The 15,662-nt window shown below is 41.4% G+C and overlaps 1 protein-coding gene across 3 annotated transcripts; it reads right to left on the bottom strand.

The window, feature by feature from the left end:
- Positions 1 to 293: 293 nt before the first annotated feature.
- LOC107830925 (vacuolar protein sorting-associated protein 32 homolog 2) lies at positions 294 to 4,177 on the bottom strand. Of its 3 annotated transcripts, none has more exons than XM_016658613.2 (8): positions 3,959 to 4,177; positions 3,735 to 3,846; positions 2,250 to 2,349; positions 1,754 to 1,839; positions 1,575 to 1,666; positions 1,280 to 1,394; positions 930 to 1,146; positions 294 to 665 (listed from the first exon to the last, which is right to left on the bottom strand). In XM_016658613.2, exons 2-7 carry the CDS (start codon positions 3,804 to 3,806, stop codon positions 955 to 957), a joined length of 657 nt encoding a protein of 218 aa, XP_016514099.1. In that variant the 5' UTR covers positions 3,807 to 3,846; positions 3,959 to 4,177; the 3' UTR covers positions 294 to 665; positions 930 to 954. The 3 variants fall into 3 exon arrangements, with proteins under 3 accessions (XP_016514099.1, XP_016514100.1, XP_016514101.1); XM_016658614.2 differs by having other exon boundaries at positions 3,917 to 4,057; XM_016658615.2 differs by having other exon boundaries at positions 3,735 to 3,836; positions 3,917 to 4,056.
- Between the last annotated feature and the right edge of the window lie 11,485 nt (positions 4,178 to 15,662).

The raw sequence follows: 15,662 nt of genomic DNA, 5'->3' as shown, positions 1-15,662 counted from the left end.
ATAAATCAAGAGCTCATTTCAGTTCCGATGCTACAAGGAAACATCAAAAGATAAGAATGAAATATACTTTGGCATGAACTAATAAGAATATGATATACTTCTGCACAGATCAAAACCAGACGTCGTGAAGTTAGTCCAAAATCAATTGCCATTCAGACCTAAACTACCAAGGCGTACAGCATGAGCAGGGAAAGATCAAGGCATATCAAGGTTTTAGCTCAAGATTTTGTAAGCAATGACTGGATAAAAAAGAACGACAAACTACCGACATGCACCAGCCATTCAATCACCAATTTGCAGAAGCAGACAAAACATTTCATATAATCATCCTTCTGAGATGGTACAAGATTACAAAGGAGATTCTTAATTTTGTTTAAGAAAAAAGGGACGTAGTGAACATAAGATTCACTTAAGCATGAACCATAAATTCTGATGTTCATGGAATTCACCATTTTCTGCAACACAATTATGTACATAGTCCTACTAACCGACATAGATCTCTCGCATGTGAAAGCAATTGCAGTAGTCTCTCGCATGTGAAAGCAATTGCAGTAGTCTCTCGCATGTGAAAGCAATTGCAGTAGTCTCTCGCATGTGAAAGTAATTGCAGTAGTCTCATGCATGCGTACAACCAGTCTATATATGTAAGCTACCCGTGATAATATCTGCAGAAGAAAAATATCATCATAAACCAACAAATGATTGCAGACAAGCACTTTCCTCCAAGTTATTGCAAACAAATGAGTGTAAATCTAGATACACTACATGCAATTGCAACTGAGGACCTCAATCATTCAAATCCAAGAAGGCTCGGGCAATTGCATGTCTTAGGTGAAATCTTTCAAAGACAGGTGCTCTCATTTCACCAATAAGTTACCAGTTGAAAATCATACTGACTAATATTCAGATGGACTGGTAGGACAGCTTACCGGTTAAAACAAAAGAGGGACTAGCTCAAAGAGCCATCTCTGCTTGCAAAGCAGCAAGTTCATCTTCCTCAGCTGTACGCCTCTGAGGAATGGGCCGAGCAGGTTGCCTCCCCGCAGGAACATGGATTGGTGCATCAGGGGCAGTAGTTGCTGGTTGAAGGAGCTGCTCTTCCAATTCAGCACCTTCCAACTCTTCAAGTTCAGCCTCCAATTCATCCTGCAACAGCAGAAATAGCAGAAATGCATAAGCATTTTACGTTGACAAAGTACTCTAGCATAGAATATAGACTGTCCAACAAAGAATGCCATAGAGCTCATAGGGAAGCATAATCAAGTGATAGATCGGGAACCTCATCAAAATCAGCTGCTGCACCAATTGGAGTAGCCAAAGCCTCCTGTATTTGTTTCATATTCTCAGTCTGTTCATTTATTTCATCCATTGTCTTGTCCACATCATCAATATTCCTGCCAATACAATGCAATCTTTAATCAGAGAAAGGAGAAAAGAACCATACCAATAACCCAAATATACTCCAGACATCATATGAATAAAGAATAGGATAAAAACAAATGATAAAAACAAATAGGATACATGTGCTTTAGTAATTTGAGGATATAACTAAATAGAGCAACTTTGTTACTTACGTTGCTTTCTGCATTGCTTTCATTGCGGATGCTCCAGTTCTCAAAGCATCAACAGTTTCAGTTGTAGCTTTTGCACCTTCTAGCATTATCATCTAGAAATTGAAAGTTTGACAAGTGAATAGGTGTATGACCAATATTTCATGGAACATTAAACAAAGGTTACTAATTAACAAGCAAACCTGATCATGGATGCGAAGCTGGAAATTGCCAAGCTGCTCAATTTGTTGTTCATAGAGCCTCTTCCTCTTCAAACATTGTATTGCCGCTGCATCATAAATGACAATTACTCATGTAGGCCAGCAGCAAGAATCACGTAAATTCTCTTCAGTTGAGAAAAGAAGGTAAGAAATATCAAGAGATAACAGATCTAGAGAACTTCCTATGCTCTTTAAACTGTGTTATCACATACTAGATAATTCAAAGGGGGCAAACAAAGTGATATGCAACTAAAAGAGCAAGTATGTAGAGCCATTCAGGTGCAGCATCCAGTCACGAAGTGCAACAAGTATCTACAAAGCCAGTGACTAACAAACTAACCCATTATACCTATCTAAATATGAAGCAAGATATAACGGAGCAATAAGAGTATTATCTAATACAAAGTCCACATGACATAAGCAAAACAGGATCTAGAAAATTAAAATTTCCATGAAAGCACAAAAGATTCATCCATACCTCTTTTGTTCTTTGCTCTTGTAAAATCTTTGGCCTTCTCAACCTCTGCAGAAGCCTTCTTCTGAAGCACTTTCTCCTTCTTCTCAAGCATCTCCAGAGTCTGGACAAATGAAAAACAAAAAAATTCAAAATATATGCACCTGCTTGCAATGGACAAATCATCCACAAAGCAGGAAAAACAATCCATTTGACCTGTATAAAATTTTACAATTGTGTGTAAACAAACAGGGTAAATAATGCTCCCTAACAAGCACAGAGTTCAACCACCACTTTTCTCCGTATCACCTATGACTACCTAACAGAGCAATTCTCATTGGTAATAGAGATCCAATCCTATAATGCTATCCAATAAAATAAATTACCTAATAAATAAAACAGCCCATGTAATATGCCCAACGAATGTGGAACGAAATTGTCAACCTAATGGGAATTCCTCCTGAGGCACCAACAGTAAAAAGAACAAGGACTGCAATTTCGCAAGAGAGCAGCACATAACTACATTCCCCAACGTCCTAATGAGAAGAATGACGAGAAGCAAATGTATTGAAAAATGAAACCAGTAAAAAGGAAGATCATCCTTGATAGGCTACCTCTTAGATATACATCCTCATGACACTAATGACAATCCTCGTACCTAGTTAAATGTCAGGCGACAATTTGAAAGATAGTAAGATATGCCCCTCTAAATGGCCATCAACCATCGATTTTGAAGATAGCTTTACAATCAAGCAATCAATATGCCTTAGTACACCAAATTCAGGATCGGTTAAATCAGTCCTCTCTTTAAAAATATAGGTGGTATCCGAATCAGGGTGCACAGCTCGCTTAATCCATCAGGTAGCCACAAACACAGTTTCTCTTTCTCAAGGTAATCATGCTAGATGGCCTAATACCAATTACCAAGTGTTATAGGCAAGTCAAACACGGGATTTCCAAGTTGTATGTCTCAACCACTAGGACATCCCCTTGGAGACTTAGCTATACAATTCCTCTATATCCATTCCGCTATGTGCAGGTCAATTCGATTCCAATGCTAAATAATTCGTATTCTAAGCAAGTTAGGGTTATCTATAAATCTCACATTTATCACTACACTGAAAACTAGTTTAATCCCAACTAGTCAGTATCACCTACACGCAGAGGCGGAGCTAGGATATTTAGTTTAGGGGTTCTAGACAACAATTATTTTTGTTCCCTGGGTTCTTGATAAATTATTTATACATATTAAATGAATTTTTTTAACACAAATACAATGTTTGCCCAAAGCTAGTCGGTGTACTTTATGCAAATAAATGAAGTCAGCTGTATAAGACTTAAAAGAGTTTAGCAGTATCAATAAATTCACAGCCGAACCCTAGGAATTTTTCCTGGGATCAATTATTCCATTGATCTGCGTTCAAACAAAAGCAACTGACATTCTTTTTCCACTATTGATTTCAATAGTTACAGTTAATATAATTAATGGGCAAATAGCGATTATTATACCTCGTTTAATTTGTCAAGAGTCGCAAGAGCATTAGTTTCCTGCTTGGGTTTCCCAAATATCTTCGAAAACATCTTTGCTTATACAACAGACAACGGCGAAACCTGCTTTATTCTGCAATTAAAACACCAAGAAGTAATTGATATTTATAATTAAAAGCTCTGAGAAAGAATGAATTCCTGACCTGAAATGAAATAACAAGATGATGATGCCTACGTCGCAGTACCTGTTAATTAGAAGTTGGGATTAGAGTAGACGGTTGATCAATGATCAACTCGAAGGTATATGATTCTAGAGGAAATTTGATTCAACTCGAGATTATCATGATTGAATTTGGTTGTAAGGCAATGAATTTATGGGAAGTATCAAGGAAGGGGAGAGGAAAGAGAAGAAGACGATTTGGAAGGTAACGGGTCGACCCGGTTAGGTTGGGATTGGTTTTCGGGAGTAGGGGTGGGGGGTTATGGCTTTTCTTAAGCGTGTTGAGTGAATTTGGAAATGGTAGTCGGAACCCACACGGCAAGCATTTGTGGAGTGTCCTCCAAAAGGAGTTGGATGAATTCAAAGTGGGAAGCACCAAAGTTAAAAATCAATTTACAAATTTAACCACATATATACGGTAAAAATCGGGCCTATCCGATTTTGCTGTTTGATTGAGGCAAGGGAGTTGCATCGATGTAACCTCGTAATAAATCAGACCTGAGTTCGAAGATAAGACATCGAGCCTAGAGATCGAAGTGTACGTTGAGACCAAAACCAACAACAATCGAGACCAAGTATGACCAATTTTGAGGGAAGCATAATAACAGAATTGCGAGATATCAGTAACCGGTCGAAGATCACGACGTAAATCTCGGGACGAATATTCGTGATTGGTCGAGGATCATGGCGTGAATCTCGGAACGGACCAAATCAAAAGCGGTTAACTAGCTGTTTATACGATTTCCTTCTAAAATTAGAGACATGCCATAATTAGGTTTCCTCTACTATATAAAGAGGTGTTCCAATCATTTGTAAGGTATCATGATCCACTGAAAAATAATACATATACGCTGCTTTCTTTGTCTTACTTACTGTTCATCACTGCTTGTTCCATCCTCTACTGTTCTTATTAACTAACCTCGAGACTATCTCGAATCAAGGTCGAGGCATTGTTTGTAGACCGGTTTGATTTATTTTACTGTCCAATTTATCTATTTAATTCGTTGTTTATCAATTGGTACTAGTTTAAATCACATATCCTTAAAACCACAATATAAGTTTAATTGTTACTCAATTTTAAGGGTAAACAGTTTGGCGCCCACCGTGGGGCTAAGGATAATAGTGATTGTTGAATACTGATTTTGGTAAAACGCACTATTTTACGCTTGTTCTTGTCAAGTATCTTTGCTTTCAGGTTAAAATATGTCAAACTCACAAAACGCATCCACACACGGTGACAATGGCCTCGGATTCCACGGTGAAAACGAAAATGTGATTGCTCCAGGGGTCGAGGTGCCATAGGCTATTTTCGGGGGAGCATCGGTTGCCAACCCAGTCGATGTCAGTTCGCACGTTGCTCTAAATGCGGACCTAGGCGCAGATCTCGAGGGGAGCGTACACAAAGAAGGCCGATCTAGTAACCAAGGAACACAGGGTAGAGGAGACGAAGGAGTCAGTCTCCAAGTGATATTCGAGATACTTCAGGCTCAGCAAGTCACTATTGCTCAGTTACAAAATCAACATAGAGCTCTGAATAGGGTCGAGCCGGAAATTACTCGTCGTACCGAGCCAGTACCGGAAAGGTCGAATGGTAACGAATCGGGGAATGATCCTACGGTAATGAAAATGCTCGAGGAACTCACCAAAAGAATTGAATTGGGAGAGAAGAGAATCGAAGCCAACGATAAAAAAATGGAGACATACAACTCTCGAGTTGACCAAATACCGGGGGCACCGCCAATCTTGAAAGGGGTGGATTCGAAGAAGTTTGTACAAAAGCTGTTTCCTCTAAGTGCGTCTCAGAAGCCTATTCCAAAGAAGTTTCGTATGCCAGACATACCCAAATATAATGGGACCACCGATCCCAACGAGCATGTTACTTCGTATACATGCACCATCAAGGGTAACGATTTAGAAGATGATGAAATCGAATCTGTGCTGTTGAAAAAATTCTGAGAGACCCTTTCGAATGGAGCAATGATTTGGTATCACAACCTGCCACCAAATTCTATCGGCTCGTTTGCCATGTTAGCAGATTCTTTCGTAAAGGCACATGTCGGGGCCATAAAGGTCCAACGAGGAAATCAGACCTTTTCAAAGTAAGACAACGGGATAATGAAATGTTGAGGGAGTTTGTATCCCGATTTCAAATGGAACGCATGGAGTTGTCACCGGTCACAGATGATTGGGCCGTTCAAGCTTTCACCCAAGGGTTGAACGAGCGGAGTTCGATAGCATCACGACAATTGAAACAAAATTTGATCGAGTATCCAGTTGTAACTTGGGCAGATATGCATAATCGATATCAATCGAAGATCAGGGTCGAGGACGACCAATTAGGAACCCCTTCCAGTTCAGTACATACTAACAGGTCGGCAGTTAAAAACCAGAGGGACGTCGACAGGGATCCAAGATCGAACAGATACCAATATCAACCATATATCGCAGATCGAAGGAACAATGATTCAGGACGCAATTCCGCCCGGAGCGATCGAAGAAGTGATCGAGGATAGAATTCTCGGGGACTTATGAGCAAAAGTGGTTTTGACAAGTATGCCGATCCCATAAAGGCTCCTCGGTTATCGGAATATAACTTTAGCATCGATACATCGGGCATTGTATCGGCAATCAGAAGGATCAAAGATACTAGGTGGCCCAGACCCATACAAACCGATCCTTCCCAAAGAAATCCAAATTTGATGTGCAAGTATCATGGCACGCATGGTCACAAGACCGAGGATTGCAGGCAATTAAGGGAGAAAGTAGCCCGTCTATTTAATGAGGGCCATCTTCGAGAGTTCCTCAACGATCGAGCCAAGAATCATTTCAGAGAAAGGGATGCCAATAGGAAAAATTAACAGGAGAAACCCCAACATATTATTCATATGATCGTCGGTGGGGTCGACACCCCACAGGGACCCATATTCAAACGCACTAAGGTATCAATCACTAGGGGAAATCGAACCCAAGATTATGTGCCTGAAGGCACTTTATCATTCAACGACGAAGAAGTAGAAGGCATTTCTCAGCCCCACAACGACGCTCTGGTAATTTCTATCTTGTTAAATAAAGTTCAAGTTAAGCGTGTTTTAGTAGATTGAGGTAGCTCGGCGAATATCATCCGATTGAGGATCGTGGAGCAGCTCGGCCTACAAAATCAAATCGTGCCCGCAACTCGGGTCTTAAACGGCTTCAATATGGCTAGTGAAACACCTAAAGGGGAGATTATTCTACTGGTGAACGTGGCTGAAACCATTCAAGATACCAAGTTCCACGTAATCGAGGGCGACATGAGGTACAATGTCCTACTCGGAAGGCCTTGGATCCACAATATGAGGGCAGTCCCTTCGACTCTCCACCAAATGATGAAATTTCTGACGTCGGCCGGTGTAAACCAGTATACGGGGAGCAACATGCTGTAAAGGAAATGTTTGCAGCCGATGAGGTAATGCCAGTATCGACACTATCAACCTTAGAAAGGTCGAGCATCAAAAGTAAACAGGAAGTCAAATAGCAATCACAGCCACCAGCCTCGACCGAATCAGGGAAGCTGGAGATAGAAGAAGAAGAGGAGGATTTTCTGACCCCTCGAACTTTTATTGTTCCCGAAGATTCTGACGCCACCAAATCAACGGTCGAAGAGCTGGAACAGGTTATATTGATCAAGTACCTACCTGAGCGAAAGATATACCTGGGAATGGGATTAAACCCTGAACTCAGGAAAAAGCTTATTCAATTTCTTATTGATAACATAGATTATTTTTCTTGGTCCCATTTAGACATGACAGGGATCCCACTGGAGATAACGATGCATCGACTAAGCATGGACCCTAGGTTCAAACCGGTGAAGCAAAAGAGAAGACCCCAGACCGAGGTAAAGCACGCATTCATAACGGATGAGGTAACTAAACTTCTCAAAATAGGGTCCATTCGGGAGGTGAAATATCTCGAATGATTAGCCAATGTAGTTGTAGTCCCTAAAAAAGGGAACAAACTTAGAATGTGTGTAGATTATAAGGATTTAAATAAGGCGTGCCCCAAAGATTATTTCCCACTTCCTAACATCGATCGTATGATCGATGCCACAGCCGGCCACTAGATCCTTACTTTTCTCAATGCTTATTCCGGGTACAATCAAATCCAAATGAACCCGGAGGATCGAGAAAAGACTTCATTTATCACCAAGTATGGAACATATTGTTATAATGTAATTCACGTCGGGCTAAAACATGTAGGAGCTACTTACCAACGCCTAGTAAATAAAATGTTCGAAGAACAAATAGGTAAATCAATGGAAGTTTATATTGATGACATGCTAGTTAAGTCCCTGCGTGCAGAGGACTATTTGGCTCATTTGCAGGAAACATTCGAGATTGTAAGGAAATACAACATGAAGCTCAACCCCGAGAAATGTGCTTTCGGGGTCGGTTCGGGCAAGTTCCTTAGCTTCATGGTATCGAATCGGGGTATCGAGTTCAACCGCGATAAAATCAAGGTCATCGAAGACATCACCGTCGTGAACAGTTAAAAAGCCGTGCAGAGGCTGACTGCACGGATAGCTGCCTTAGGCCGATTCATTTCGAGGTCATCGGATCGAAGTCACAGATTTTTCTCTCTGCTCAAAAAGAAGAACGATTTCGCCTGGACCCCGGAATTCCAATAGGCATTAGAGGAATTGAAGTGGTGCTTATCGAGCCCACCACTACTTCACACTCCAAAGACAGATGAAAAACTTTTCTTGTACTTGGCAGTATCGGAAATCGTGGTAAGTGGTGTCCTAGTTTGGGAAGAGCAAGGTACGCAATTTCCCGTTTATTATGTAAGTCGAACCTTAGGAGAAGTAGAAACTAGATATCCACATTTGGAGAAATTGGCACTTGCATTGATAAGCGCCTCTAGAAAGTTAAGACCATACTTTCAATGCTACCCTATATGCGTATTAACCACTTACCCACTTCGTAATATTTTGCATAAACCCAAACTATCGAGCCGATTGGCCAAATGGGTCGTCGAACTCAGTGGGTACAATATGGAATATCAACCTCGGACGGCCATCGAGTCTCAAATTTTAGCGGACTTCGTGGCCGATTTCACGCCAACCCTCGTATCCGAAGTTAAAAAGGAACTCTTGTTAAAATCGGGTACATCATCGGGGGTATGGACCCTTTTCACAGACGGTGCTTCGAATATGAAGGGTGTTTACCCTCAAAATTGAGTAATAATTAAACTTATATTGTGGTTTTAAGGATATGTGATTTAAACCAGTACCAATTAATAAACAACGAATTAAATAGATAAATTGGACAGTAAAATAAATCAAATCGGTCTGCAAACAATGCCTCGACCTTGATTCGAGATAGTCTCGAGGTTAGTTAATAAGAACAGCAGATGATGGAACAAGTAGTGATGAATAGTAAGTAAGACAAAGAAAGCAGCGTATATGTATATTTTTTCAGTGGATCATGATGCCTTACAAATGATCGGAACTCCTCTTTATATAGTAGAGGAAACCTAATTATGGTATGTCTCTAATGTTAGAAGGAAATCGTATAAACATCTAGTTAACCGCTTCTGATTTGCTCCATTCCGAGATTCACGCCATGATCCTCGACCAATCACGGATATCTGTCCCGAGATTCACGCCGTGATCTTCGACTGGTTGCTGATATCTCGCCATTCCGTTATTATGCTTCCCTCGAAGTCGGTCATACTTGGTCTCGATTGTTGTTGGTCTCGGTCTCAACGTGCACTTCGATCTCTAGGCTCGATGTCTTATCTTCGAGCTCGGGTCTGATTTATTACGAGACTACCCCCGATGCAACTCCCTTGTATCGATCAAATAGAAAAATCAGGTAGGCTCGATTTTGACTGTATACAGATAGTCCCCTCATTTCTTGGGAGTGTAACGAGAAAAAATGAACTGAGCCTTTGATCTAATACCCCGACCAATTATGACGTCAACATCGTGACGTAAGCGACAGAAGCGATTGAAGCGTCGTGTATGCACAGTCCCTAAGGTCATTAATTAACGCAGTTGATGGTCGGCCACCAGTGCTTTCAAATCATCAAAGTGGCTATTATAAATAGACCGCCTTCATAATCTTCTCAAACTTTATCTTCAAACTTTCTTCTATTCTTCAAAAGCTCTTTTATTCTCTTCAAGTTCATCACTTTGCCGGTTTTACGTTTGCCAATCTCTTATTAAAACACAAATTCCGTCTTCTTCTTCCTTAAACCTCATATAGCAATGGCGAAAACATCAAAGACCATTCCTCAAGAAGAAAAGGCCTCCTCATCGCGGCCGACCGGTGACAAGACACCGGTGGAGCCACGTATCGAAGAGTGCATCCCCGGGCCATGTGAACTTACTTCCAACTTTAAAGTCGAAAAACACTCTTTGGCTCATGGCCGATGCGAGAGCATGCTAGATACATCTGTTCGATATCCAAGGCAATCTCGAGTAAGTGAAAAAAGACTGCCACTAGGAGAATAAAGAGGTGGTGATTCCTACCCCCGAGGAGGACATCACCACTCATGTGAAAGGGTTCTTAAGTGTGTATACTTACCCTTCACACTGGGTTTCGCCGATCCTGTCATAATCGACTTCTGCCGCCAATGCCGGGTAACCCTAGTCTAGATCTACCCCTCTTTTTGGCGCATTGTCATTTTGCTCAGATTCTTCTCGAGCAAGATCGAGGGTATGTCTTTCACCCTCAATCATCTTATTAGTCTATACAGCCCCGTCTTTATCGGGGTGGACTGATAAGGCTTCAGCGCCGGGCCACGAAGGTGCTATTCTAGAGCATAGACGAGGACAAGGACCGAGGGTGGATGGTCCGATTTGTCCGAGTCAAGACCTCAGACTTAATCCCTGTCGAGAAGATGCCATTACCCGAAGAATGGAACATGAAGCATAAGTAGAACCTCACCGATAACGTTTGAATACTTGTTATGTTTCCTTTACCTCTTCTCATCTATATTCTTCTTTATGGTGTAGCTTCCCCCTGGTTCCCTCGTGCAGTCCCAGACCTTGTAGGTTGGGTTCGACAACTGGTTTTAACCTCTTCGTATGCTGAGGGCTCGTGGCGCGATTTGGCCAAGGGTCGATGGGAGGCCAAAGATCATGGTAAGTTCCCATGTCCGTGTTTTATGCTTTCCTATGAAATACTTCTTTTTAATTTGATTTCTTCTCATACAGGTCTTGGAGATAATGTCGTCATGAGGTCGCCTCCCCTCGGGGAAGGGGAGGCCCCAAAGCCGACCAAAGACAAGAAAAGGAGAAGGGCCTCAACTCCAGATACCCCAAGGCCCAAGAAAAGCAGGGCTCAAAAATCAAAGACTGATCCCTCCGTTCTGTCTGCCGATGTAGTCCAAACGCTACGAGATGAAGACGAGGAGGGAGAAGATGCTGACTACCTGCTGGTGGCTCAGAATAGGGAAAGCATCGAAGCTTCGAGAACTGCTGAGCCGGTGACTGTCGAGGAGGTTCAGCCGTAGATCGAGGTGATCTCGGGGGAAGGTCCGAGCAAAGTCCCCGAGTCATCGGGTGTTGATGATGCCTCCTGCCGTGATGAGCAGCCGATGGATGTGCCCGAAGGGTCTAGTTTTGAGGCACTTCAAAGAGAAGATAATGCCCCGAGTGACTCGCTCGGGGCAATTAATATCGATGATTGGCCGCCCAGTCTCACATTCTCTGAGGGGCAGTTTCGGGATGCCCGGTCCATGGGGACCCTCGAAGTGGGGACGGCCCCCGAAGGGGATGATATATTTCAAGGTTGCTTCACGAGGGTCGATGATGTTTCTGACCTTGACGCATCACTCATTTTTGATGAGGCTCAGCGGCTTTTGAACCAAGTGAGTTTTAGCCCATGCTACCATGCTTGCGTTTGTTCTTATTTCTCTAAGTCTGGTTTCCTTTCTTTCTCTACAGGCTACAACGCTCCATCTAGAAGCGTCTTCTAAGTACCAAGCTGAGCTGCCCCAATGTGAGGCTGATCTCAAAAAGCTTACGAAGGAGAGAAACTCCCTCAAACTCCTCTATGTGCAAAAAGAAGAGGAGATCATGAGCATTTGGGCCGAACTGACAAAAGCTCATCCAGATCAGACCGAGCTCATCGAACGGGTAATGTAAATTTTTGGGAGCTTGTTATGTATTGACTTGATATTGGCAACTAACACTTTGATCCTGCAGGTTCAGCAGAGGCCGAATTGGTTGAGTAGCTTCGTGAGGAGGACAAGATGAAAGAGGCAGATACTTTGGGGGTGGAAGCAGAACATGGACCGTCTCGCCTCGGAGAAAGAAATGGTTCGGGCCCAACTGTCTTCGGTTGAGCGTCAACTCCAAAGTGTGAAGGAGGAGAACTTGGCCCGAGCGCAGAAGGTTGAAGAGCTCGAGACTCGATTGGCCGCTGAGCTTGTAAGGGCTACACCCGAGGCAGAGGTGCTCGTGGTCTCCTACCGAGCTGATGCCGAAGCCGCTATAACTCGAGCAAAGGAAATTTCTGATGCTGCTAAGGTTAGATTGTCCCGTATTGTCGAGCATGCTAGGCGCCAATCTCAAAGAGAGACTCTTGAGGAGGTACATGCTCGTGGCTTCGACCTCACGGCTGATATCGAGAATAAACCATTAGGTTTTTAGTTAAGCGAGGGCGAGTCCCCAAGCTTAATAACATGTTCGGGATTTTGATTTCGGATGGCTTGATCGAAGACGTAAATGTACTGCTTTTATAGCCGAGTTCGAGTAAGTTTCGAACTCACAGTAACCGACCCCTTAAGGTTTTTATATCAAATAATGATGAATCCTCGAGCTATATTTTATTTGAGCCCGGAATAATGGAACCCTTAGGTCCGAATTGAGTGAGAACAAAATCTTGAACTCTAAGTGTATTGGCCGTTAGGCTCTTTAGATTAGGCCGATATGGCCTCTAAAAGATGGCTATTGTTTCCCCTTTTCAGCCTAGAAGTCTTAGTAAAATAAAAATTTCTTTATGCCTTAACACGTATTCTTTACCCATTTAGTTTTTTGAGGGTTCGATGTCGATTGAAACCCCTTTGCTTTTCGTGCATTAGCACATTTATGTTAAGATAATTTGATACCTCTTAAGGTTTTTCGAGGGCTGATTTTATCGAAGCCTTTTTGATTACATGCCGAGGGTAGCCTTTTTTGAACGGTTTTTCAAAGAATTCGAAGGCCTATTTTTATTGCGGAATTCGGACGTCTCCGAACCCCTTTAATTTGGCTGTAGCCTTTGGGTATGCTTCTTGGGCTTATTTCCCAATAATACTTCGAACTTGTTCGAAGTGTTAGTCCCTGAGAATGATGGCCTTGGCCTGTAGATCGAGGGGTGCCTCTTTGTGGTCTTATAAATTTTAGTTTAGATTACTCGAATATGTCGATCGTCGACAGCATTCCCCGAGTGTACGAGGTATATTTGCACTTGGCCCTTGAGCCATTTCTCCCAAAATCATTAGTATGGAGCTTGTATAGTAGCAAATTTTCTTTGAGACACAAGATGTTTGATATAAAAAGAATACTTCTTTTTATAATTTATACATGCGTACATGTTTTGCCATCGGGGCTCGACTAATCTATACGAACACGGTTCATTCGACCGTTTGGCCCATTATAAAGTTTCTCTATCGAGTCATGTTGATACCTAATATTTTTCTCATATTTTTAAAAAATGTATATATACTTTCAAAAATAGCATATTTGCATCATCATTTAGTTTACAAACTCATACAAGCAATTTTTCATAATTTTTAGAAGATTTAAATTAATTTCTTGCTGCATTTTATTACATAAATATCCAATAATTACCCTTAAAATTATTTTTATGATGATTTAATCATCCAAACTTATTATTTACACCAACATGTATGTTTTATAATATTCTACTTCATTTTTCTATAATTGCATTTGTATTTTTAGGCTAATTGCACGTTTTTGCAATAATAGCCTATATTCATGTATAATTACGTTACTTGTGCCAAAATAACTTTTTATATTAATGTTAAGTTATTATTTTCCATCATTTTAGTGCACAAATAATATTTTTTATTATTTATTAATTACTTTTATAAATTATTTTGTTTGATAAATATTGGGTATTTAAACAACAACCCATTTTAAAACCAATTTCAGACCAAATAAATGGCCCAAAACCCTCAAACATCAAGCCCAAATACCCCAGCCCAAACCAAATGACCCACTAATCCAAAACTCGGTCGGTGCCCCATCTCCATGACCCGCCCGTTCCAACTTTTAATCTTGGCCATTGATCTCTCAAGATCAACGACTCTTATTCACCCTTCCTTTTTAATTAACCCAACCCCCAAACCCTAACCTATTATCCCCTAACCCGCCACCCTCACACTCTCTCAACCTCCCCTTCTCTCTCTGGTACTAATAAACCTAGACTATCCCATGATAGCCTAGCGAATTCTCCTATTTCCTCTAAGAGAGGAGTCATTTCTACATCACCAAAGCGGAAGACAACTCTTTTCTCATCCCAAAACATAGTGGCGGCCTCAATCAATGCGTTATTTGGCCGAATGTCCAATAAGGAAGGTAAATTTCTGAGGACCCTTTTCACATGATTCTTGTCACTAGGTGAGAGGTTGTTCCACCAATCAAGCAGCAAAGGTGGGATGTTTTGAACCATGCCGAACCTGGGAACTTCGTGCCTCATTTTCTGCAAAACAAATAGAGTTAGCCCTTACCCCCTCCGGGTCTGACTATTTACACATTAATGATCAACATATCGGCATGTTTTCTCCAAGTAATGCACATAATGTGATGGTGTCCATTGAGATTATGGAAATCTCGTCGGACTTTGGACAAGGCTTATCTTAGTGGATTATCACGTGGACAACATTCTAACCCATACTAGGTTTGATATGATGCATGCACAGTTGATATTGGAGTGAGGTTTCTAGAAGGGTCTAGACCGGTACCCTCAAGTGGATAACTTAAGAGGGAAAGGCACGGAACCGTCGACTGCACCACTGATCGACTAGTTTTACTGCAAATAAGCCTTTCCAAATTAAAAGGGTAATTTTGGGAAGAGCGCGGACACTCATCAAGTGCCGTTATGGTATTAGTTGGGCATGAGTGGAATATGATGTGGAACATGCTTTATGCAAAGATAATAACACATTGCCAAGTATTTACATGATAAATATGTGAAAGCAATAAACGCAGTATTAAGATAAAACATAAAGGACATAAAAAGAAAGACAAAAGAAGAAGTTAGTTCGTGGAACATAGGGAATATAATCAAGTGAGAAAGGGAGTAAGGGTAGGAGAGACATGATATAGATAATAAATAGTAGTTAGAGAAACTAAGGGCGGATATGGAAAGGGATGTGCATGTTATAACAAATTTAAGCACATAAAGATGGAGAAGGGAAGGGTCGTACATGTTATAACGATTTTAGACAAGTAAAGGTGACCGGAAAAGGGATATGCGTGTTATAGCAAATCTAACAAATAAATATGGAATAGGAATGTGTGTTTATAACAGAGAAAACTAATCCACATAAGCCAAGTTCATTATGGTAAGAGCCTAAGTATATTTCCCCAGTAGAGTTACCATGCTGTCGCGCCCCTTTTCTCACAAAATCGGGTTTCGACATGTGACAACTCTTTTAAGGAAGTATTAAAAGAGGAGAGTCGCCACCTAATAGTTTAATGTGCGTTAGGGCACCTATTTGCATATGACTCGGGT

This window comes from Nicotiana tabacum, chromosome 13, assembly GCF_000715075.1.
Source record: "Nicotiana tabacum cultivar K326 chromosome 13, ASM71507v2, whole genome shotgun sequence".
NCBI lineage: Eukaryota > Viridiplantae > Streptophyta > Magnoliopsida > Solanales > Solanaceae > Nicotiana > Nicotiana tabacum.
Note: the sequence above shows the minus strand (reverse complement) of the source record. Positions and strands in the feature narration are given on the sequence as shown.

Coding starts and splice junctions, on each gene's coding strand:
- LOC107830925 (XM_016658613.2), bottom strand. CDS start 3,806: ATGTTTTCGAAGATATTTGGGAAACCCAAGCAGGAAACTAATGCTCTT. Junction 2,350..3,734: donor CTCTTGACAAATTAAACGAG/GTATAATAATCG, acceptor TCATTTGTCCAG/ACTCTGGAGATGCTTGAGAA. Junction 1,667..1,753: donor AGCTTCGCATCCATGATCAG/GTTTGCTTGTTA, acceptor TTCAATTTCTAG/ATGATAATGCTAGAAGGTGC.